This window comes from Aythya marila (assembly GCF_965140915.1).
Source record: "Aythya marila genome assembly, chromosome: 20".
Taxonomy (NCBI): domain Eukaryota; kingdom Metazoa; phylum Chordata; class Aves; order Anseriformes; family Anatidae; genus Aythya; species Aythya marila.
The window spans coordinates 9,623,747-9,646,564 of record NC_139061.1 but is presented as its reverse complement, the minus strand read 5'-3'; the positions used below and the strand labels follow the sequence as shown (position 1 = coordinate 9,646,564).

Below are 22,818 nucleotides of genomic sequence, written 5' to 3'. Positions count from 1 at the left end.
CGCCAAGACTGTACACCAAGTACTCAAAGCTCCTTGTTTCAGAGGCTCCGTTTCCAAGAGCAAAACCTGCATGTACAAAAGAGATCATTTCACTTCTGAAATGGATTGTTGTCTAAGAATAAATGTAATTGCTATTAAACTGCACTACTGAACAAGGGATTGAGCTGAGAAAATACAGAGCCTACCTTTTGGAAACAACGGAACAATTTAGGATGGAAATACAGTTCAGGTATAATCTGCTTATCAGAGCTATTAGAGTTATGGTTTCAGGGTGTTTTTTGTTTGTTTGTTTTGAGAAATTCCACAAACCAAGGACTGCATCCACATCCATCTGAAGTTTTATTTCACTTCTAAAGTGAAATCCATCTACAAATTCATATCCAAACAACACCAGGATGAATTCTGACCTCTTATTCCTGTAAGTTTGTCTCAGCATTGTTATCTCTCCAGGTGATTAAACAAGACTTTTCCCTATGACTTTCCAGTTACTAATCTAAAGTCTTGCCTCATCTAAAAATGTACCAGTAGCACACATCTGAAAGGCAGTGGCATGCATTAAAATAATAACAGTAAACAAGATTCTAGAGGAAATCTAATATTCGACTGAGTAAAAAGACCGCTATTTTCTCAAATATTCTTCATCTTTTCTTTGTAAATCTCTGTTATGGATCTGACACATGAAAGAAGTGCTTCCTGCAGCAGCAGCACATCAAACAAGCCAGCTCCCTGGTAGAATTTACCACATTAAGATCATTTTGTATGCTGTGCATTTTTTCCCAAGGACTTTCTGCCATTAGCATTAACCTAGTAGTTAACTGGGATTCACAATGAAGTGCATGCTCCTAAAGAGCCATTCACTGCCTCTGTTTACCTGAAATTCCACTTTTTAGTACTACCTGAAGAAATAAGATGAGCTTCAGGATGGCTTCACGTTTTTTTCCCTTTATAAATTGTTTGGAAAAGAAGGCAACCTACTGAGCTAGTGGTGCATAACAGCAAACACACTTGCTAAGACCCGTAAAGAAAAGGAAAAGGTAACGGAAAACATCACCCTCTGTACTGACCACGTCCACAATACAGGGAGCTGGTACAATACCTGAAGCAAGGCCTACTTGTAACATTTGGAGGGAGCAGATCACCTCCTCTTTTCCAGACCAAGTTATTCTGTGATTTTACAGACGTAACAGGTTACAAAACAAAAGGAGAGGAAACTATGACTGCCTGTGCCGCAGCATGTGACTCTCTTCCTTTAGCTACAGGAAAGAATTTCCTTTGCTGCAGCTTCATTCTCCACCTAGGCAAACTAATATCTGAAGAACAAACACCTACACAGCACAGTACAAACCTGTTATTTCTTGGCCTGTTCTTATGAACTGTATTTTTTTTTTTTTTTAACTTGCTTCTTTCCTTTTGCTCCTATGTCTTTTGTACAAATTGTTTCCTTCTGCTTCTGTCTGATGGAAACAGGTACTCTGCTCAACCTGAAATGTCTATGATCAATTATACAAAAGTAATTAAATTAAGCACTAAGCAAGTAGGTACAAAGTTACTAAGCACCATTTACTTCAGGTTCTACCATAACATGAAGAGTTTTTTCAGAAATTGCTGGCTGGACAGGGCAGGCAGCGCTGCCACCCTGTGGTGCTGAGCACCACTGCATGGCCCCAATGCCAATTGAAGGAAAAATTCAGCATATGCCATTGAAAGCTGTGTCTCAACTTACTATCAAATTCGCAAGTGATAGAAATCCTTGCATAATTGTCTTATAATTCTATTCTTTCCGGAACGTTTTGAAGCAAAACCTTTATTTTATCTACTCTTTGTTAAAATCAAAAGGAGACATTACTGTATGAGACCCAGCAGATCCTTTACAGCTTGAGTTTTAATTGCCCAACTAAACCAACAAAAATAAAACAATATTAAAAAAGAATGATTTTCTTTTTTCTACTTTAATAACCTACACAGGGATTCTCAGGAGTAGGTAACTAGCATCTCCAGGTGCAGCCCCTGTGCTTCCAAGTCATCACTGATCTCATTTCAGGTCTACCAAAAATACAGCACAGAAAAATGAGGGAACCATTTCATTAAATGCAATTCAGTGTGCTGGTTCTTCAGACTTATTGCAGAGAGATGTCGCTCTCACTCTCTTTCTCTCACGTATACTGGCTTACATTTTAAATATGATTAAATGGACTAATTCTAAAAACCAATCAGAATGTCCTCAAAAGGAAAACTAAAATAAATTAAAATGTAGAAGTAACTGCAAAGATATTTCAGACCTGCTGAGAGCAATACTGGACAAATTGCGAAGACTTGCTGTATGCTTACACATTTCAACCTTTGGGATAGAAAAATACATTTAAGCTTAATGAAAACAGTACAGAAATTTCATAACAAAAAAATAGTAAAAAATTATCTGACAAGAAGTGACACTTTATCTGCATCCACAGTATTTAATTTGTTTGAATAATATAGTTACAGATAAACAGGTTCACTCCATATACAATTACCGATACCTTTTTTAATACAGCTCATATTCCAGTACATCAACACTATTTATTTACAAGGTATTTATGTACATTAACATCTTTCTAAAGTCAGTGCATTGTCAATAAGTTTTATACAATAATTTACAAAGTGAATATAGTTAATAGTTAACTTAATAAATTTACTACTAAATCATGAATTAATTTAATTTAAAAAATTAATTACAACCAATGTAACAAACACAAAAGATCAAATAACATTAGTAGATTGTGCTACCTGCTTAAATAAAACATTTTAAAGTAAAAATCAGATGAAAATCTTTCACTTTTCATGGAGTTTGCGCAGGGAGGAACAGACAAACGGGAACTGAAAAAAACCTTCTAACCTAGAAACTCACAATTTGCGCCTTTCTTCTGTCTCAGTGTTTAGACCACTTTAAAGATAAAAGGGTGTATGGGTGTCCTGGTTTCAGCTGGGACAGAGGTAATGTTCCTCCTAGTAGCTGGCGTGGTGCTGCAGTTTGGATTTAGGAGGAGAACAACCTGCTAACCCCACACGTTTAGGTGCTGCTGAGCAGTGCTTGCACAGGGCCAGGGACTCAGCTTCGTGCCTGGGGGTGCATGAGGAGCAGGGAGGGGACGCGGCCGGGGATATCCCGTACCAGGAGTGTCCTGCAAACATAAAACTGGGGGGGGCTGGCCGGGGGGTGCAGCCACTGCTTGGGGATGGGAGGTGAGCAATCGCATCACGCGTCACTTGTTTTACAGTCTTTTTTCTATTATTACTATTGTTTTCCCTTCCTTTTCAGTCCTATTAAACTGTCTTTATCTCAACCCATGAGCTTTTACCTTTTTTACTTTATTTTCCTCAATTCCCACTCCCATCCCACTGTGGGGGGAGCGAGCAAACGGCTGCGTGGTGCTGAGCTGGCAGCTGGGTTAAACCATGGCCGTCCTTTTGGCACCCGACGTGGGGCATGAAGGGTTGAGGTAATGACAGAGCTGACCAGAGCACATTAAAACAAAATTGGTATAAGCGTTGTGTTAGTTTAACAGCTGCTGGTCACAATGTTGGAATTTTTGCTCTCAGAGCCGTGCTGTGTAACACCTCGCTTGCTGCCTACGCTCCCTGTCCCTGGGGAACATCCCTGGGGGCTGGTTTAAGGTTATCGCTTTGCTGTTCTGCGTAACAGTGGCTTAGGATGCGATAAAATTACTGGTTGTGAGATTAATCTGGTATTTGTACTCTACATTACCATCATCCTCATACTTCAGGAACCATCTCTCAGCAACTATAAATAATTATATTCTTTACCTTTTTTCCTAGAGAAACAATCTATGGGGGAGACAAGGGAGACACTTTCCCCACACTTCTTCCCCTTCCTTTTCTCCTTCACCTTCCCCTTTTCCTCCAGGCTAGTCACAATATCTCTTGAGAATTTTGAATAACCTTGGGATGTTCAAACCATCATGTTCCTATTGCTATGTCTCCTGAACACGTTTCTTGTTTTGTTCAAGGTTAAGCAGCTATTTAAGAATGCCACCCAGAGACAGCATAGTTAGGAGTGGCTGGCAGGTACGTGGGGCAGTGGGCACCTCCAGCGCTTTGGGACTTCACCCCTGAACAAGTGCAGAATCCTGAAAAGCTAGGAAAATATTTGGAAAGAGCACGCTGTCACCTGGCGATTCCAGAGACACAGATTGCTGCCATGTGCTGGGACCTGGCCCGTGCCTACCGGGAGCCCTGTTCAACATGATTCAGCGCCCGCAAGGGGAAGGGAAGGTCTCCGGATCTGACAACAAAACGCCAGACACTGCAGCTAATCCCACCCCACAACACGCACTGCAGCTGGAAACCGTGCCAGAATCAGCTGCTCCTCTTTTCAAGAAGCAGCAATGGACACAGGAGTTAGCTCGTTCAGCAAGAGAAGAAACTCCCACTAAGAAGCGAAAGAAGCGGACGAGGCAAACTACTCCGAAGCAGGGCTACCACAGGAACACGAGGAAGAGGCAGACCTCACAAACAAGGCAGCAGACACCCAATTCCTACCCCTGAGTCAGCTGCAACTACCTCCCAAAGGGTTTCAGCCATCATCCAGGCAAGCACATCAACACCTGGCTGCTCTGACACTGGGAGAGCAGGACCTGTAGCCTGCAATCAGAGGGCAGGGAAGCCACTCAGCTATTAGGAGTAAGCATTGCTCTGCTTAAGTGGGGGATATGGGGGGTACACACCACGTGTCCCCCTGGTTTTACCTGCACAACCACGGAGAGGACATGAGGAATTTGGATGGAAAATCTACCTCGGCCCTAGAGGCTTGGGTATATGACTCGCAAAGAAGTGAGTGATGAATACTCTGATCAGGACCGGAGGGGCCCTCGGGGAGAATGGCCCCACCTGGAGCCTCTGGCAAAAAGAGCCCAGGGAGACCCGAGGCCAAGCCCTAGGGTTTTGGAGTTGGGGATTCTGAGGCCTAACTGCAGCTGAAAGAGCTACTGGCAGTGTATGAAGGGGTTCGAGCTGTGTCTGAAATGGCTGGTACTGAAACACGGCTCCTCCTGGCACAGCTCCTCCCCTTCCTTTTCTGTCCTATTAAACTGTCTTTATCTCAACCCATGAGCTTTTAACCATTTTTCAGATTCTCTCCCCCATCCCACTGTGGGGGGAGCGAGCAAAAGGCTGCATGGTGCTGAGTTGCCTGTGGGATCAAACCACATCAACGGGACAGGGAGCAACACCTCACAAGTAAGACAATACTTAGGTGGGAACTCATCTGCTGTCCTGACAGAGACACAACCTCCAACAAAGACAGGGAAGTTCTTGCCAGAGTACAGACAGCAAGATCAGCTGATATAATTTTTTTTTAATGGAAATAAAACCCAGATCCTTCTGGAAATCATACAGTTACTGGTAGGCTTGGCATTCTTGTAAAACACATTAAAAAGAAGCCAAACATTTATCTCAGAGATCAATGACGTAAGTATCAATTGTTAGTGAAGCTACGAAATCTAAAGAATTTGGAAGATGACACATGGAATTAGTAAGCTTCTTAGACTCAGCTGAAGAACAAAAGGTGAAACATTTATCTTCATTCATATATGCAAACAATTTAACACTGAAAATGTTTAAAGAAATGCCTACTCAAAAAATAACCATCTCTTTCCCAGTCTCTGCTAAGACTTGCTCAGGCTTTCCTTCATGCAGTAAGCCCATTGACTCCAAAGAGCATCTTGCAAGGGCACGGAAAGCAATTTTGTTTTAATTGCAAGTATAAGCATAACCTGTTACAAGAAAGAAAATTTGAAAGGCAACCAACGTTTGAAAAGAGAAACCCTATTAAATTAAGAAATCAATAAAAAAATAATACAAATCCATGAATGCTACGATAGCTACCTGACAACCACAGCTTCTTATTTGTTTGAAATACACAGTGGATAATTCACAGCCATTCACTCCAGAGCCCTTACAACAACAAAAACAAACTATGTTTTTGAATTTAATTATACGAATTTTTAAAAGTGCAAATTTAAAAGCAACACCAGTTATGAAACATAAGCTCAAGCATCTTTCCTTCCAAAAGCTGGGAACATTTTGTGCAATGTGCACATTTTAAGACACCATGCGTGTAATCACAGCTACTCTCTTCAACCTGAAGTTTCTTAATGAGGCATCTCAAAAGTTTAAGATAGCACACTTCAGGCAGAAAAGCCATTCCTGAAACTTGTTGATCTGCACAGCCAACACGTGGAGAAAACACAGTTATAATAAACCATTCAAGAGTAGAAATTAATCTCACCTCAAATTATAATTTGGTTGTGCTCCCAACATACAGAAAGCAAGCAACTGACACGTTAGTGGCGGCAAAACTGGAAACTTTTCCTACTCACGATGTTCATTCTTTAAATTTGTGCACTTTCCATTCTCTTACTTTCCCTGTTTTGCCAATAAAATGCAATAAAACTGCAGGAAAAAGGAGGTAGCAATATCATGTTGTCCAAAGACAACACTACATTTTTTTTCCCCATTATCTTAAATCTAAAGAGAGCTTTAGGGGGTTGTTAGAATAGTTGGTAAACTCTACACTACTTTGTTTAGCTCTTATTTGGACTATTAAATTTACCTCTTATTTGGTCCTAGTTGGCTTTTCTCAAACCATTTTATTTAAAGGCCAAATGGCAGTCTCAGCCTGATGTCTAACATCAGAAATGTTTAGAGCATGTAGTGAGATAACAGAACAAAACAATACTATCTTTATATTAACTGCTATTTAATTAGGGTTTTCTTTTTGTGCTTTCAGACCACAGGGTACGATAACTACACTTAGCTTATCTGTTTCAATAACATTTTTGCCAAATGTAAGTTTCAGGGTGTTATCCCTCACATTCTCAAAACAGTCCATGGAAGATCATCTGCTTACTGTAAAACACAGTACTTCTTATAGTCTGACTCAAAGTCTTCATCCATGCTGCTTGTGTCTGCCATCTTTTTGCCATCAATCTTTGGCAGAAATTGTGCATAGTCTACCCCCTGCTGCTCATAGAAAAGAATGTAGGCAGAGTCGGTGTCGATTTCATCAGGATGCAATTCCTGGAAAAAAAAACACAACAGAAAAACACGTTCTGAAATAGGCAGTGGTACAATTGTGTTACTGTCACTGAACTCAAAATGTACGCAATTGCCCTAGAAACGGTATTTTTAAGTGGCTGTTTACAAGAAGGATCAAGTTTTCTGTCTTCCTTATTACATCTATCAGGTTCCATTATTTACTTGAAAAGTATGACATTTTAAAGTGTTAAATGCAAACACTTTGAAATATTGGAACTTAATTATTCAGTAATTGAATACAAAACAGCCAGTATCATGAAAAAATATTTTTAGACTTCCATTTTTAGTAACACTTCCATTTTGTACAAAACAAGCATCTTAACCACATTACAGCAGCTGATGAACAGATGTTAACTTGAAAAAAATCTCATGTACACTTTAGATTAAAAATGTAATATTTGTCTGAAATACTTTTGAAACGTTCATGATTTTTAAAAGAACGGTTCTCACAAAATGTAAGTTTCTTTGGCTCTAGGTACCCAAGGTAGTAATTATTTGATACAAAAACAAATGATTTACCTTACAGCTACTGTCGTTGTAGCAGTACCACTTGTTGTTTGGGTTTTTGGCATAAGTGACATAATGACCCCCTCCCATAATTCCTGAATGGCACTGAAGAAAATGAAGAAGAAAATTTTGGATCAAACATCAAAACTGAGAATTCACGGAGCAGTATAAGAAATTCATGATTTTTAACTGAGCGACAATGGTCTATGACAATCTATACATGCCGAAGATGCTTAAATGTTGCAGACTCTCTTAAACAAAACCTCTTTCCTCTGAAGTAACAGCACATTAAATATGCCAAAAACATCTCATGCATGCTGAGGTTGGCAGCTCAACATGCCCGATCCAAACGCAGCCTCCCTTTCACACCTCTTTCTGCCTTTTTCCTTTACCACCAAATTTTACTTAATTGTTTTCTAATCTCAGAAAAGCTAAAATGGTCACACAATCAATGTTGGTGCTAATTCTGACTGCGCTTCACTTTTTTCTTTCCTTTTAAAATACCTGGAGCTTGCTAAGCTTACATGCTCAAGAAGAAAAAACACACAGATACTTTTGAGCTGGATTTTAATTTTGAGTTTTATACTAAATTGACTTTGCTGACAGTGGCTCTACTTTGTTCTTTTTTTTTTTTGATAAATCTCTACTTTTTTAATGTAAACAATAAAAAAATTTAGTCAAATTAATGCCACACAAAGATAGTTTACTCGCATAAAAAGCCAACTTACCGAAATTGCATATAGATTGTAAATAGGGTTAACACAAACGTCTTCTCTTTGGTCATCTGTAATATCATCCTCGCTGTGGTTATCAATTTGACCGTTGATACTGCCATTACTATATGCATTCTGTTCACAAATATATCCATTGGCTAGAGTCATCTCATTGTCCTGAGCAGTATACAGTTCACTCTGGCTACCACCCAAAATCTGCCCTCTGGTAAGAGCATCACTTCGATCAGAAGTAAATTTCTGTTCCTGGTCAGTACCGTTCTCTTTACTTGCATCCAAATTTTCTTTGCTACTCGATAGTTTGTTTTTACCCAGTTGTGGTAGCCGCAAACGCCCTTTGCCTCTTCCTAAAGTCCTTGGGCTACTATTTGGGCTACTGTTTTTACTTGAAGGACAGCTGGTTCCACTTTTCCTCCCCAAAGATGGAGATGCTAGAATAGAAAATATGTGGACTATTAAGGTAAGTAAATACATGGTCTAGAATTTTTATTAAAAATTTTTGTTGAAAATTCCTCAGTCTTAATCCAGACCACTACCCTGAAGTAGACAGTCCCAATATTTGTTGTCGCTAATTTTTTAATTATTATTGCTTTTTTAAGTGGTGGAGTTTCACTAAGCTTTCCAGAGCAAACAACAACAGAAATGATCATTTCAGAGTAAGTGCAGAGCTTTGGCAAACAAGCAAACAAAAAAAGTCATAAAACTAATTTTTTTTTTCCCCAAGTAGCAGCATTTACTGGAATCTTCCCTAATTATTACCTACCTTTGATATTATTCAAGACATTAGTAGTGTTAAGGGACGATGGACTTCTGTTCAGTGCATCTCCTTCTGCTGTGTAAGTAATCTGCAGATCTACTTTTTTAGACTCCCCTTGGAGAGGGGTCCGTGGTTCAGGAAGGTCATCAAGTTGAGGAGTTAACTGCTTTCTTTGAAAATGACTTGGATCCCTTTGTACCAAAAAGGCACTTGGGTCAAAATTTTCTCGGGGAAACTTAACAATTTTCTGAGATTTTATCCAGCGGCCATTTACAAACTGAAATCTTTTCAGGTGAATGATCTAAAAACAAATATGTTAGAGAAAAATAAAGAATTATATCACAGTGAGTAGATTTAACTGTTAAAATATTTTTTTCCTGAAGCATACACATTTTATCACATATTAATAAAAGGAGTAACCACATCGTATGTGACAATTTGGATTGTAGGATCAAGATGGTAAAATATGGAACTAATGTTTTCATGGGGAAATGATGGAAAAGTTTGCTTCACTTCAGTGATCCATATTGTAGTGTTCTGAATAACCTACCAAGTTTCAAACCCAACAACAGCAGGTGTTACACAACTAGACAAAAGATCACATTGCCAGAAACACTGCCAAAGTGTGAACTCTGTCAGAACAGACAAAACCGAATGCAAAATGCCTCTTTTGCTGTATTAGCTAAAAAGATAAAAAAAAAAAAAAAAAAAAAAAGCTTTTGAGGTTTGCTATTTTCCTGCAGTACAGAAATGCATGATGTGAACTAAGTCAATGCCCCTCCTGAGACTGTGAACAAAAGCAAATCTTATTCAGAACACGAAGAGGTAGTTAGCAATTCGAATTTGTAACCAATGCAGCTTGATTCTGCTGCTGTAGAAGAGTCAAAACAATATCATACCAAAATAGGAGGAAGCCTCCAAAGATCTAGTTTTTTTGTAGCCAGGCAATGGGTCTTGCATTTGGAACAGTAGTACATCTCATCCTCCCCCAGTTCTTCCTCACTGGTGAAGGCTCGAAGACAGCTATCCAGATTGATGGGCTCTGCTTGAGCTCGTCGGCTTTGTTCAACACTTTCATGTTCTTCTACAATCTGAAGTGAGATAGAACTGTTTCTGACTTGGAAACATACAAACTGCTCAGAGGAAGACTGTTCACAGTATTGTACAAATAACATCATATAGTTATATTTAGGATTAAGCTAAATGCACTAAGTTTTAGCAGATTTTTTTCAGTTATGAAGAGGGAGACATACAAATAACGCAGTCCTTATTCTTGGGTTTTGTTTACAGAATCATCCATGAAGCACAAGGTTATAGATTCTGCTCGTAAATCTGAATAGCTATTCCAGTTGAACTCGGCCATGTATTTACCTTTAGATCTGTTTTGTAGACTCAATGAATCAAATGGATTTACTCATATGGATAACTGTTTATGGCACTGGCATCCTTAGAAAATCTATCAAATTAACATATTTTGTAAAATATTGTGGCTAGAACCAACACAACGGGCAATAAATACACTGCTGTGGCTTTTTAAAAGCTTCCCATGCACATTATCGCTACGTAAGAGGTGTAACATTAAGAAACTAATTTATTCACAGAATATACTGTTCTACGATTACTGCTTTTAGTTTAACAGAAAATTGATACAGTAAGAATCAAATGCCTAATGAAAAAGAAAAAGGAGTGCCTTCGTAATTTAGTCTTAGTGAAAAAGGTTGTACTCCAGAACTATTAACAAACAATGAAGGGTTTGTGTAGCAATTTTACCCGTTCCTGTGATGTCTGGTAGCGTAGATGGAGTGCTGTTGGATCCCAGTCTACAGCAATGTAAGCGTTACCAACAGAAGCTCTGTCCTCTGTGCACTCAATTTTACAGCCACGGCAAAATCTAAGACAAAAAGTTAGATGCAGTAAGTGAACTGTCCAAACCCTTTTTGGCTTTACCTTACTTCACGCTTTGGAAAAATTCCAAGTGCACTCTTAGGGTCCACTTTAGTTCTTACTCTCCAAATGGCAGAGAAACTAGTGAGGAGAGATGACCTACATCTAAAAATGTTTAGTTTTGTATGAAATCCCCACAAATCATCCAAATATGTACATGTACGTGCCTGCATGTAGGCACATATGCACACAGAAAATTGTAAGGGGTTAAGAGTTTTTTTGATAATCTCCTGTCTATCTCCTAATTTAAGGTTTCTGTCAGCGGGGCTTTCAGCTCTCCAAGTCATAAAAGCTATTCTGCAGTGAAAGTCTGCCATGTGAGGGTTTTGGTTAAATTAGATTCTAGATCCTTATTGATATTACCTCTGAAGTCTGAAACGTATCAAAAACCCATTACCATAAATTACATTTCTGCTGAAGTGATTCCTTTCCTTAAATCTAAAAAGGACAATTTACCTGTACCATGGACACCAAGCACAAGAATTTCCATCCTTCTGAACTACTCTTAGAGTGAATGGATACTGATATCCCATGCTATCATCACTGAAACAGAAGAAAACACAACATGAAACAGGTATTCATTCAGACTGCCAATTAATTTTCACCTTCCTTCACTCTGTTTGCTAAAACACCTAAAAAATCCAAATGATAATGAATATTAAGCATAAGATATTGAAATAAGACCTGCCTTTATGTCACCTAAATTCCAAGTACACATATCATAGCATTAGCTTTAAGTCTACTCATCAGGATCACCACTGAGCTATTAAAAAAAAAAAAAGGATATTTAAAGCTTTAGCAGGCACAGTCACACATTTTCATACTACCATCAGTACTACTTCATTTTATTAGCACACTAATATGACTGCAGAGGAATAGAAATGGAAATCCATTAAACAACTGCAGTTCCTCCTGCTTTGGAAATGAACTTTTTCATATAACCTTCTGAAAACTAAAATAATGGAAACACGTATAGTATCTGACCCTTGCCTCATGCCTTCTGAAGGCGTTCAAAAAATTGCCACATGCAGTGGCAATTACAGAAAATGAACAGTAATGCACTCACTGATTTTGAAAGAAACAGGACAACATCCTACCCTGTATCTCTTTTCTAGCCCAGTTAACTTGGACACAGGCTCGCTGGTTTAAATTGACTACATAAAATCAGTTAGTCTAGAGTCACGCTCACAGCTACTAATAATTGTCAAAATTCCCTGGCATACTGATGAATGAACAATGTAGTAATTCATTGTTAAATACATGAAATGTTATCATAGGACAGACTGTTCAATTATTTTTCCATTTGACGGATATAATGAGTTATCAATCAATGCATGAGAATGAGCCAATTAATTTGGGTAAAACCTATCTTTAAGCGCACCTGGAAGGAATACTATATTTAACTATACTAAAAGGCATTAAAAGGTATTTTTAATTATTGTCATTATAAAATTTTAGGACTCTAAAGTCACTTCTTAGAAAAAGAACCCACTAGATTGAATCTGCAGACAGAAAGCATTTGAGGAAAAACCGCACAAAATTGTTCCTAAAATTGTTGACATTTAAAAGCATATCTCCATTCAATAGAGCTATTATGAAAAGTTAAAATCAATGAAGTAATGAGTACTTTTAAAATTCTGTAAACAAGTCTAAGCTATTGTATTATGTAGTTCAAATCAACGGTTGGCCTGCCAAACTCACCAGTCTTGTGCATGATTACTAGCTTCCTGAGGTGGGAGAGGGCTAGCCAGCCTGGAAACCTGGATCCATACTGCATCATACAGGTCTTTTTTCCGTGTATGAACTGTACAAGGAACAATCAGTGGCATTCCAAAGAGGCTGGGGCGATTCTTCTGAGATGAAAGAAAATACAGTTCTGTCCGCATCTGCGAGTGTGAAATAAAAGAATGACTCAGATGCAAGTATGAATTAATTCACATTACCATAATTACTCGGATGCTGACCTTGGTTTATATTCTAGGTTTCAACAATTAAAACAAAAATTAATTCTATTCAAAGTATTTTATTTCAACATTTTTTTGATATAAAAAGCAGTAAAGTTTGATAACTGATTTGAAACTACCTGAAAACTTTCTTTTTGTATTTTCTGATATCACAGCAATGTTGTTTAAGCCCTAGACCATATCAGCATAAATCTATTTCAACCATGTTCAATTTTTTGTATTTCATGATGGATATTTCTTACTTTTCCCACCAAATGGTAATGTTGTATTGCAGAAAGGCACCTAGTGATGTTACTACCTGTCCCCAAATGACCTCTATGCTTGGCAAGCTTACATTCTCTCCAGAAGGAAAACCTTCACATTTAAGGAGGCACTGCAGACTTGTACACAACTTACTCCAAGCAGACAAATTGGTCTTGTGCTACATCTCTCATTTATAAGTAAGATTTAACACAGTGACTGAATGACACTTAGGTACAGTAAACCACTACTGCCTTGCAAAAGTTTATTACAAATGAGCCTTTCCATCAATAAGCTTTTTGACAATGACAAGCACGGATTGCTGGAATTGCTTCCACACAACTCCTACTGTGAGCTGTAGAACTAGCAGACTGTAACAGCCCACAAGTATTGTACCGATCACATATGAAATTCTACCGAACTTGAATCAAGATGGCAATGATAGAGGTGGTTAATGGCCACGATATGAGAGAATAAAGCAAAGCAGCCTCATACCAACACCCAGTGAAGAGGGAACTTAAAGAGCCTCCCAGCCCACATCCCCTAGGTTCTAAATGTCAGCAGAGTCTGAAGTCAGGAGACAGTGCACACTGAACACATGGCTATTTGAGGTGTTCAGTCACTCAACGTTGACATTTAGAGTGCAACACAACTACAGGTGCTTTTATGAAGAGCAGTTCATGCTAACAGAACGATCCACTAATGTACTATCTATCTTTACTCTGGTTCTGTGTAAGAAATGATGCTGTTCCACAGGCTGGGGAAGAAACGCATTTCAAGTAGTTCCTCTAATTAGATTTTTTTTTTCTGCTCAAAGAATCCTGGAACATTTAATCAGGGAGCTAGTGAGTGCCCAAGCATGCATCTCAGCGTTAAAGGACTGGGAAGCATGCCAATACTAAGGAAAGAAAAATATACCAACGTTAGACACTATAATTTAAATCTACATGAGCTGTGTGTCCGTATAACTTGGTGCATACATAATAGTGAAACATATTCATGTTCCCTCATAAGAAATACAGCTTAATTTATCATATGGACATAAAAAATACCCTCACTGACTTTCTCAGCGTTATGCGAATAATTTATAACAAATGCAAAATCCACGAACCATTTTTCTATGGACCGCAATTATATACCCTGTACACGGACTGTCAGAAATCAAGGGCACGTGACCGTTCAGAGTCCAGTTGGCAAGGTTCCGCTCTGTTCCACATGGCACTACGGTATTTGGCATTCCGTTGGGAATCAGGGTTGGTTTGGGAAGGTCCCCATTCATCATTATGTTGGGTGCTCCGTTAGTTGATGATCCAGTCGAGGTATCTGTAGACAGAAAATTACATTCTCACTTTTATCTACAGCATCTATAATTTATCACAAGTTCTTCGTGCCTTCCACTCTGTTCAATGCATTTCATGAAATATCTGCTACTCTCCTTCAGACCAATACATAATCTTTTATTTGCCTAAAACTTTGAAAAATCAGAGTATGCAAGAACAAGGAATAATAGAGGTGTTTATGATCCATACGTGAAAACAGACAACAAAACAGAAGCCAAAACTGAACACCATACTTCCCATATTTATACATCCTACTTTACAGCCAATCCACAAGCAAGAAAATATTTTGCATGTTTCTAACTAAAATGAGTATACAGTGATCTTTAGACTACTGCCCTGGGCACAACCCTAAAATGAATCACAGGGCACCAGCAGGCACTGAGACTGCTCACAGCTTCTCTGTGCATCAAACTTGGACTTATCTGGCTTTTCTTTATGCCTGACTTTTTCAGTTGTATTTAGTAGTAAGGTTTTTCTCCTGAATTTCTGCAGTACCCAAGCACTGTACGTTTTAAGTGAACAGGAAAAAAAGTGTTCTTTTACCTGTCTGCACAGGACTTGATGCTGATGTAGGTGATCCTGGAATGGGTATTTCAAATGCACACAAAAACCCACTCACTGATAACCGGACTTTCTGGTTGTCTTGAGGAAAGTTCTTCATTGCAAACAGGGAAAAAGTTAGTCAGATATGTACATGCTTTTATCTGCAACTCCTTATATGCTTTGTTCTTTTGAAAAATCAGTACGCCTATCAGATCATCTCTCCCTTCCCATCTGCTTTTTTACTCCTTTCTTGATAAAGGAGAGCCAACAAGCACAAGACTTTGCAGACCGCCGCAGCAAGACCTGAGAGGCATTACTGGTTCTACACTGTAAGCCCCTAGCTTAAATCCTATTCAATAACAGCAAACAAAAATACAGATGTAAACACATACATAGCCAGTATACAGAACTAAGCCAGGTATCATTTATGTCTCCAACCTCTTGACGGTGTTTAAAGCTCATCATAGCACTCTACCTTGAGATTTATTACCTCAAGATGATTTTCTCATGTTTTCGTTAAATATCATTATTAATCAATTCAACTTCTGTGAGCTTCCACATCATTTTTCATTTTATTTACAGTTGAATTATTTTGGCTCAGTTTACTTGGTTTTAAACCTATTTGAAGTAAGCCAAATTACAGCTTAAAAGTGAAACATGAATTAAATAAAGTTCATATAGAGATAAAACCAAGCTCACTTTTTTAATCACACGTTCAGTTAAATTACTTCACATTTCTTGTGAGCAAAGCTTAATGTCAAAAAGCATGAAGACACTGCAGATATGTCAAAGAATAATCAGAAATGTGAGAAGTATTTTACAGCTTTTTTTTTTTTTTTTTTCTTTTTACCTTTATATTGGAGCTATGGACTTCTGCAAGGAGTATCTGTTCTGGTTTCAGCCCACAGAGTTCACTTAACTGTTTTTTCAAACCCGTATACTTTTCATCCATGTTCAATCTCAGGCCGTATCGAACAGGTGTAGTACCATCCAATTTGATTACTTTAAAGGGGAAAAAGAAACACACTGGTCAGCAAACCAGGAAAGATTCAATGAGAATAACACATTACACCTACTTACTTATTAGAAAGTATTTTTTTCCCACTCAAATCTGATTTTTATATTTTTTAATTTTATATATATATATATATATATTTTATCATCAGGCAATTTTCAAGATCTGCAGACAAATGTCAGAAAATCCCTTGCTGCACCGGCAGTAGAAAATGGATTCAAATTTTCTTTAGCTTTTTATCATTTTTCCTTTTGCCTGTTTTCCAACAATATATTGGGTGCTCATAGTGTAGTTCACAAACTGTGAAGTATTTTTGTTTGTCCACTCTCTTTTTCACCCTACACAGTTTTAGGACAACGTCCACAACACAGATTTTCAGTGAATAGAAGTGAAGTTCTCAAAACCTCAATTTTACATGTTTCTGTTTTAAGTTTTTTAGTCAGGATAGGAAATGTATGGACCATGTATGCTCTGTTTTTAAAGCTTTTATTTTAGTTTAACCAATGAAAATTCTTATTTCTTTTACATTAAAATAATGCTACTATTTTTAAAGTACAAATATTGACACAGAATTTGGATGTTTTAGAGCTGTTCCTTGAAAATCTGTTCTATATGCAGTTTTTAACTCCCTATAAACTTGTGTGTGCTACAACAAATACCATCACTCACCTGTAATTTCTAGGTGCATGTAGCTATCCATTGGCAAAGGCAAGGATAAAAAATTGAAAGGATCAAATCTAACACTTATATGTCCACACGTTTTACACTTTACTTGTGACTTCAGCTGCCCATGAAATAAATCTACGACAATGGATCTGTTTCTTCTCAGATGGTTTTCCCAGGCCTAAAACAAATTGCAGGAAAACAACACAAAGTTAGAAACTGGGCTACTTGCTTGAACTACAGGAAAGAGGATGTGTTGGAAGACCAGCAAGTTTTGTCAACCTATGGAACTCAAATACTTTTCCACAGATGTGTCTTACTGATTTATAATAAAGAGTAAGTATTTAGTTTCAACAAGAATAAAGAAAACTTATTTTCCTTAACACAATAATCAAGGTATGACATCATTTCAAGTACTTCTGAAAGGATCATTACCTTGAAAAATTTTTGATATTCATTACTCTGAATCATTCAAAATGATTGAAAGATTTTATCTTTATACATTTATCATAATATTTAAACAAGCTCATTTTCAGATCAATGATGAAACTGACTCCTTAAATCATAGATCTAACAAGTTTCAAAAGATGGTCCATTCCTGCAAGAGTATTGTCACATACTTGCTCAACAATAACTTCGGATTTCCTGAGAAACAAAGTAATTTCTAGCAACTTGGTGTTATGAGGGGGAAACAGAAACAAACAAACCAAACCAACAAACAAAAATCCAAAACAACAACAATAAAAGCTTTACCCCATACCTCAGCTGCTACTTCCCAGTCTGGTCGACCATCACTATCTTTCAGTTCAACATATGGTTTATCATGAACTCTATTCAAATCCTCATGAAGACCATCCAAAAGAAAAGCTAGAAGCTCCTGTGAGTCTTGCTGTTGAAAGCCATTAAACCTTGGAGCATATTTCGCTATTGTCCACTACAAAAAGGACAGAAAGTTACTTAACGTTACATGACAAAAGCTGTAAAAATAAATCAAAATATTGAAGAGAAGATGCACGCTGTCAACAAGCAGAAATGTAATTGCCAAGAGTTAGAGACAACTCCCTATGCTTTCAGAACAAAAGATCATTTATAGGTAAATGCATTATCTTCTGTTCCTAACAAGGGCTATAAAAATCCACATCTTACGCCACAACCTCTGATTCATATCAGTTAACTCTTTTGAGCTTACACCTGCTGAACCATGATTACATTCAACAGAAAGCTGTTCAAGTCCTGACCACCAGGACGCACACACCCCGACCTCCTCCACATGGGCATTTTGTCCTGACACAGCCCTTTCCTGAAAGATTAAATTCTGTGACTAGTTTGGAGCAATGCACATGATGACTGTCTTCCTAGCACATGCTTGTGGTTTCACAGCCAACTTCTAACACACAGAATGTGTGTCCATGTTTCCTTCTCCTCCTCTAGGGAGATAGCAGTCTGAGTCCCAGAACCAATACAGCTAACATCAGGAAAAATTGCATTAAAAGATTTCCACTATTCAAAGAAATTCTTGCTTTCTACCTTTAAATAACACGCATTGCACTTACCCGTAACTTTAATGGTGCTATATTCTTCTGAGTCCCACTCCACAACTCCTGAACCAAATCCCCATAGCACTTGGCCATGTGTCCTTTCATTCCTATTGGATTTGTCCTAGAATTTATGAAGTAATTAATACCATGAGTTTTAAACAAGGAAGCACAAAGGCTTCATGCTGAACTGTTTCACCTCTTCCAGAAACAAAAGAGTTTATAGTTTCATGTATCCAAGCTAGTACCTGTTGTATAGCTGATAGTTGATAATACTAAACTTTAAAGAATTTATTCATATTGTCTACTTCTGAAAGTTGAAACTGATCTTAAATCAGCTACGATATCTAAATGCCAAAGGTCTCAAACAGATTACCTGTTAAGTTCATAAAGATGTCTTCCTGAGATGAAATACCGTGTCAGAGGTTGTGTATTACTGACACACTGGATACTGGAGTTCATGAAACATGTGTTACCCAGATTGCTTAATCCAGTTGCACCCTTTTCAGTAGGAACTGAGAAGAAGGAAACATAACTATGTCACTTCTGCAGATGTGAAAAATTAGTGAGGAATGGTATATCAGTGAAGCTGAGAATGTGACCTTTTCACTGCAACCATAACAATTTAACATGCTCCCACTTAGACTACAACTAGCACAGATGCTACAGAGGATCAGGCTGTTCAAAATATCTGCTCTCTCAACTCAAGTCAACAGAAATTGAGGTAATTGAGTATTTTGTTGGATTCCATCCACCATGAATATCAGTACAAGCCAGACGAACGACTGTCAGCTAAATAATTATGGTACTGCAACTTCTGGAGTCATTTGTTAAAATCTTAACTATTCCTCACTTTAAAACAAAATAAAAATAAAAAATATAACAAACACTGAATCCAGAATTTGCTACTGCTGCATCTGAATATTCATCTATCTATACATCCAATCCTCACACTTTTTAGCAGCTATGTTAATAAAACAGAAAGAACTAGCAAAGCCGCAAAGGCATAAAAGACCTCTTCCAATGTTAACAGCAATTTGATTAAAAAGACTTTCAACATAATACACACTCTTGGATTTCTCTTCTCACCATACCTCAAGTACTTACCTTTATGTCTGTCTATTTTACTGCTGTTTGCTATAAAAGACATCTCTTCAGGCCAGCTCATGTCTTTGTTTCGAACTAGAAAGAGACATGGTATAAGATTTTTGTTTACTACTTATTCCAGAGAACTTATACAGCTAAAGAGACTTAAGTAAAATTTGCAAATATTTAAATTTAGATCGTAAAATTATTTTCAGTAGGCACACTTTTGTTTCTCGAAATAAGAGTAGACAAGAAGTCAGGTCAAGCTAGTTAAAAAGTCAGCTGATCCATGCACCTCCAGCAAAGGCCTGATTCATTTGTGACTGAAACTACTCTGCCAGGCACGGTGTTACATGGCAGAAGGATAAGATGCAACAGAAATTGAAAAAAGAAAGGTATTGATTGATTCTAAGGCATTTTCACCATGAGGACAGTCAGTCAAGCAGCCAAGTCCAAATGTGTTAGGTTCTTTCCAGATGAGAAAATAAAAGCAGCTTATAATGAATGAAATTCTTAGAAATGAAGCTGGTATGGACTGCAACGTGCAGTTTTCTTCATCGTTTGCTTTGTATGAATGCATTCTTGTAAAATCGGGGGGGGGGGGGGAGGGAACACAACAAAAAGCATCAGGTGCATCACACAGGTTTTGCTTTATCTCTGGTGTTCTAGTTACTACTATAGATATAGTACATTATTTGTAGCTTTGGTACTTCTTCCTATATTTTTCTCAGTATAAACAGACAGAAATGTACACATACTATTCCTTCCCAAAATATTTCCAAAGATTAAATATTTGGGCACTAGGCTAACGTATTCGTATAGCAGTTTGGACAATTTCACAACTATGTACTTACACAGTCTATTAAGAATATATAGACTCATAAAAAAACTATTTGCTCTTAGTGTGTAAACAACTTTACATGCTCTTTTTATACCTTCTATTACTAAATGCTGCTCATCTTGGATTTTAAGGTACTCCAATCTGTGATCTTCATCATCGAGCAAAGTAAGATAGTTCTGCAGGAGAAAAATACTTCATATAGTTATTACTTCTAGATCGAAAATTCTCTAAGGATGTTTTAATCTCAAAGCAATGAAATTAAAATAGTATTAATATTTTTTTCACATAAATAAGAGTACTAGTTCCCTAATTAATTAAGCAAAATTAATTAAATACAGCAGTTCACTGATCTCCACAAGGATTTATTTCAGTGCTGTAGTTTTACATGGCATTCCTTTAGCATGACAAAACTATACACACTTCAGGGTTTGGAGGAATACATTCTGCTTGCTCATTTGATTTCTTCACATACACGTGTGAAGAGATCCTGAATGGCTGCTGGCTGTGTCAACAGAAGCCTACAGCATCATGCAGGCCAATGAAAGCACAGATTTTTACTTTGATCTAAACCAGTTTCTATTAAACTCTATAGCAAGAGTATTATTCAGTAAGCCAACTGCCATTTTATAAACATATCACAGGATAAATTGATGTTTATCAGGCTAATGACGCAAAAACCTAAATTTCACTGCTTGGAGCACACAAAAATTAAAAAATGGCATGAGTAAAACCTTTACACATTTTGGCCCAAGTTTTCCAACCTGGGTGGTTAAATCTCAAAGAAAACTTATGCTATTTTTTTTTCTGTGCATGTGTTTAATAGTATCTACAAAAGAATATGATATACAATATTCAAAAGCTGTTAAAAACTAAAAAGACTGACATTTACCTCGCTGTTGTATAACCAGAGGCGCATATCTTCTTCTTTTATACGTAGCCTCTGAGAGAGGTATTCGTGTATCTCTTTAATCGTCTGCATTCGACTAAAGCAGCCAGTGTAAGCCAAGACTCTCTTTAAAGGAGCATTTGGTGAAGGTACATTCCCTGGATTCGCAACCATAAGAAAAGAGCAAGAGATAACATATATACCCAATGCACACTGAAATAAAACGCAGGTAAATAACAACTTACACACTACGCGGACTCTAAGTTGTTGATTTTTTGGTGAAAAAGAAGTACACAGTTCTGCTTTTGTTTTCGGATAAAGTAATGAAATGAAAGCTAGCTGTTACCAACACTCGGGGATGTCTCGCATCGGCACAGAACAAACTTGCTATTGCAAAGACAATAGACTCATCTCCCTTATTACCCAACCCTATTAGAAAACCGCTCCATTAAGATTCTCACAGGAAATAATTGAAAAGAAATTTTTAAATGCCTGGACTACTCTATTTTTTTTTTTCCTCTTAAAGACAAAGTATCAAAGACAATAGTAATTTTCAAAATAAAGGGCTTAAAAAATGTCACGGATATTTTCTTTTGAGAGCAAACTGTCAGTTAAAAAGAAGGTTAAAATACAATAAAAATCAGGCTGACTACTCTTGGGAGTAGCATGACTTTGCTCCAGCTCTTCTGTGGGATGAACTCTGACCTGCGAAGATGAAATCAGCCTGGCAGTTTGACAATAAAAGTACTCTTTGTAACTAAGAGCCTCAAATCATGTTCTATGAAGATGCCTATGATTTTCACCAGCATTCCTAAACAATCTCATCTTTGGAACACAAATAAATTCCATCAGTCAAGATTGTTGCTGTTTTCTATAAAACGAGCTCACCTTTAAACAAAACATTTAAAAAAGTGCAGTTTGAAACAGATGAGACCAAATTTGTTTTATTTTCTGAGCTTCTTTAGTTTAACCTAAGGGAGGGGAAGGAAGTTCCCCACTCCTACAAAGCCAGGTCCGTAGCGTATTAATAAGAAGCTTGTGTTATAGAGCCTGGCTGGGCAATTGCTTTACTTAAATAATTACAGATTTGGCATTGTTCTATTTTCATCATTAAAAGAGTACAATGAAGTAGTACCGTATGAAAAGATGCAGTTATACATGCAATTTGACAAGAGAGTAAAACTATACTGTAATTGTAAGTCAGCAAAGCATCAGTTCTGTTTCAGGCTACGAGGCAAAATACTAATTTATTTATTTTTTAAAGGAACACAAAAAAGCATTTTCTGAGATTAAGGATCAGAGGATTAGTCGTAAGATTACAGCAAGAAAGCACATTTGAAAACTCAAAAAGATTAATAATTGATTGGGCAAATGAATTAGTGAAGAGCAAAATAATTGCAAATCAAGATCAAATTTGTCATGTCAGAAAGTTCCCTCTCTTTGACTTTCAGTCTTTTAGGAAGTCCAAACAAAACAATTTCTATTTTTTTAGGTCAATACAAAAAATGAATTTGGTAGCAGGCAGTTTCTGTAGCGGAACTTGATCAAACAGGCAGCCACCATTTACAGGTTAAGTTTGAGATTCTATCAAAGCAGTGAAAAATTGAGCATCTGCATGAGATTTTTAAACATACACCAACAGTAATAAGGCAGAAGGATTTAGTTTTCAGTAGT

At 37.4% G+C, this 22,818-nt stretch overlaps 1 protein-coding gene across 6 annotated transcripts in view; it reads right to left on the bottom strand.

The window, feature by feature from the left end:
* Positions 1-2,435: 2,435 nt before the first annotated feature.
* USP32 (ubiquitin specific peptidase 32) overlaps positions 2,436-22,818 on the bottom strand; it is a 76,371-nt gene continuing 55,988 nt past the window's right edge. For all 6 annotated transcript variants that reach the window (XM_082776455.1, XM_082776457.1, XM_082776456.1 and 3 more), the window contains exons 17-34: positions 21,148-21,302; positions 20,353-20,434; positions 19,439-19,513; positions 18,708-18,846; positions 18,350-18,455; positions 17,557-17,730; positions 16,803-16,977; positions 15,969-16,120; positions 15,119-15,230; positions 14,347-14,558; positions 12,733-12,917; positions 11,488-11,574; positions 10,858-10,978; positions 9,987-10,178; positions 9,094-9,388; positions 8,328-8,761; positions 7,612-7,704; positions 2,436-7,074 (exon numbers count right to left, since the gene is read on the bottom strand). In XM_082776455.1, coding sequence (XP_082632581.1) covers positions 6,901-7,074; positions 7,612-7,704; positions 8,328-8,761; positions 9,094-9,388; positions 9,987-10,178; positions 10,858-10,978; positions 11,488-11,574; positions 12,733-12,917; positions 14,347-14,558; positions 15,119-15,230; positions 15,969-16,120; positions 16,803-16,977; positions 17,557-17,730; positions 18,350-18,455; positions 18,708-18,846; positions 19,439-19,513; positions 20,353-20,434; positions 21,148-21,302 — 2,963 coding nt within the window. In that variant the 3' untranslated portion in view covers positions 2,436-6,900. The remainder of the gene's footprint in view (positions 7,075-7,611; positions 7,705-8,327; positions 8,762-9,093; positions 9,389-9,986; positions 10,179-10,857; positions 10,979-11,487; positions 11,575-12,732; positions 12,918-14,346; positions 14,559-15,118; positions 15,231-15,968; positions 16,121-16,802; positions 16,978-17,556; positions 17,731-18,349; positions 18,456-18,707; positions 18,847-19,438; positions 19,514-20,352; positions 20,435-21,147; positions 21,303-22,818) is intronic.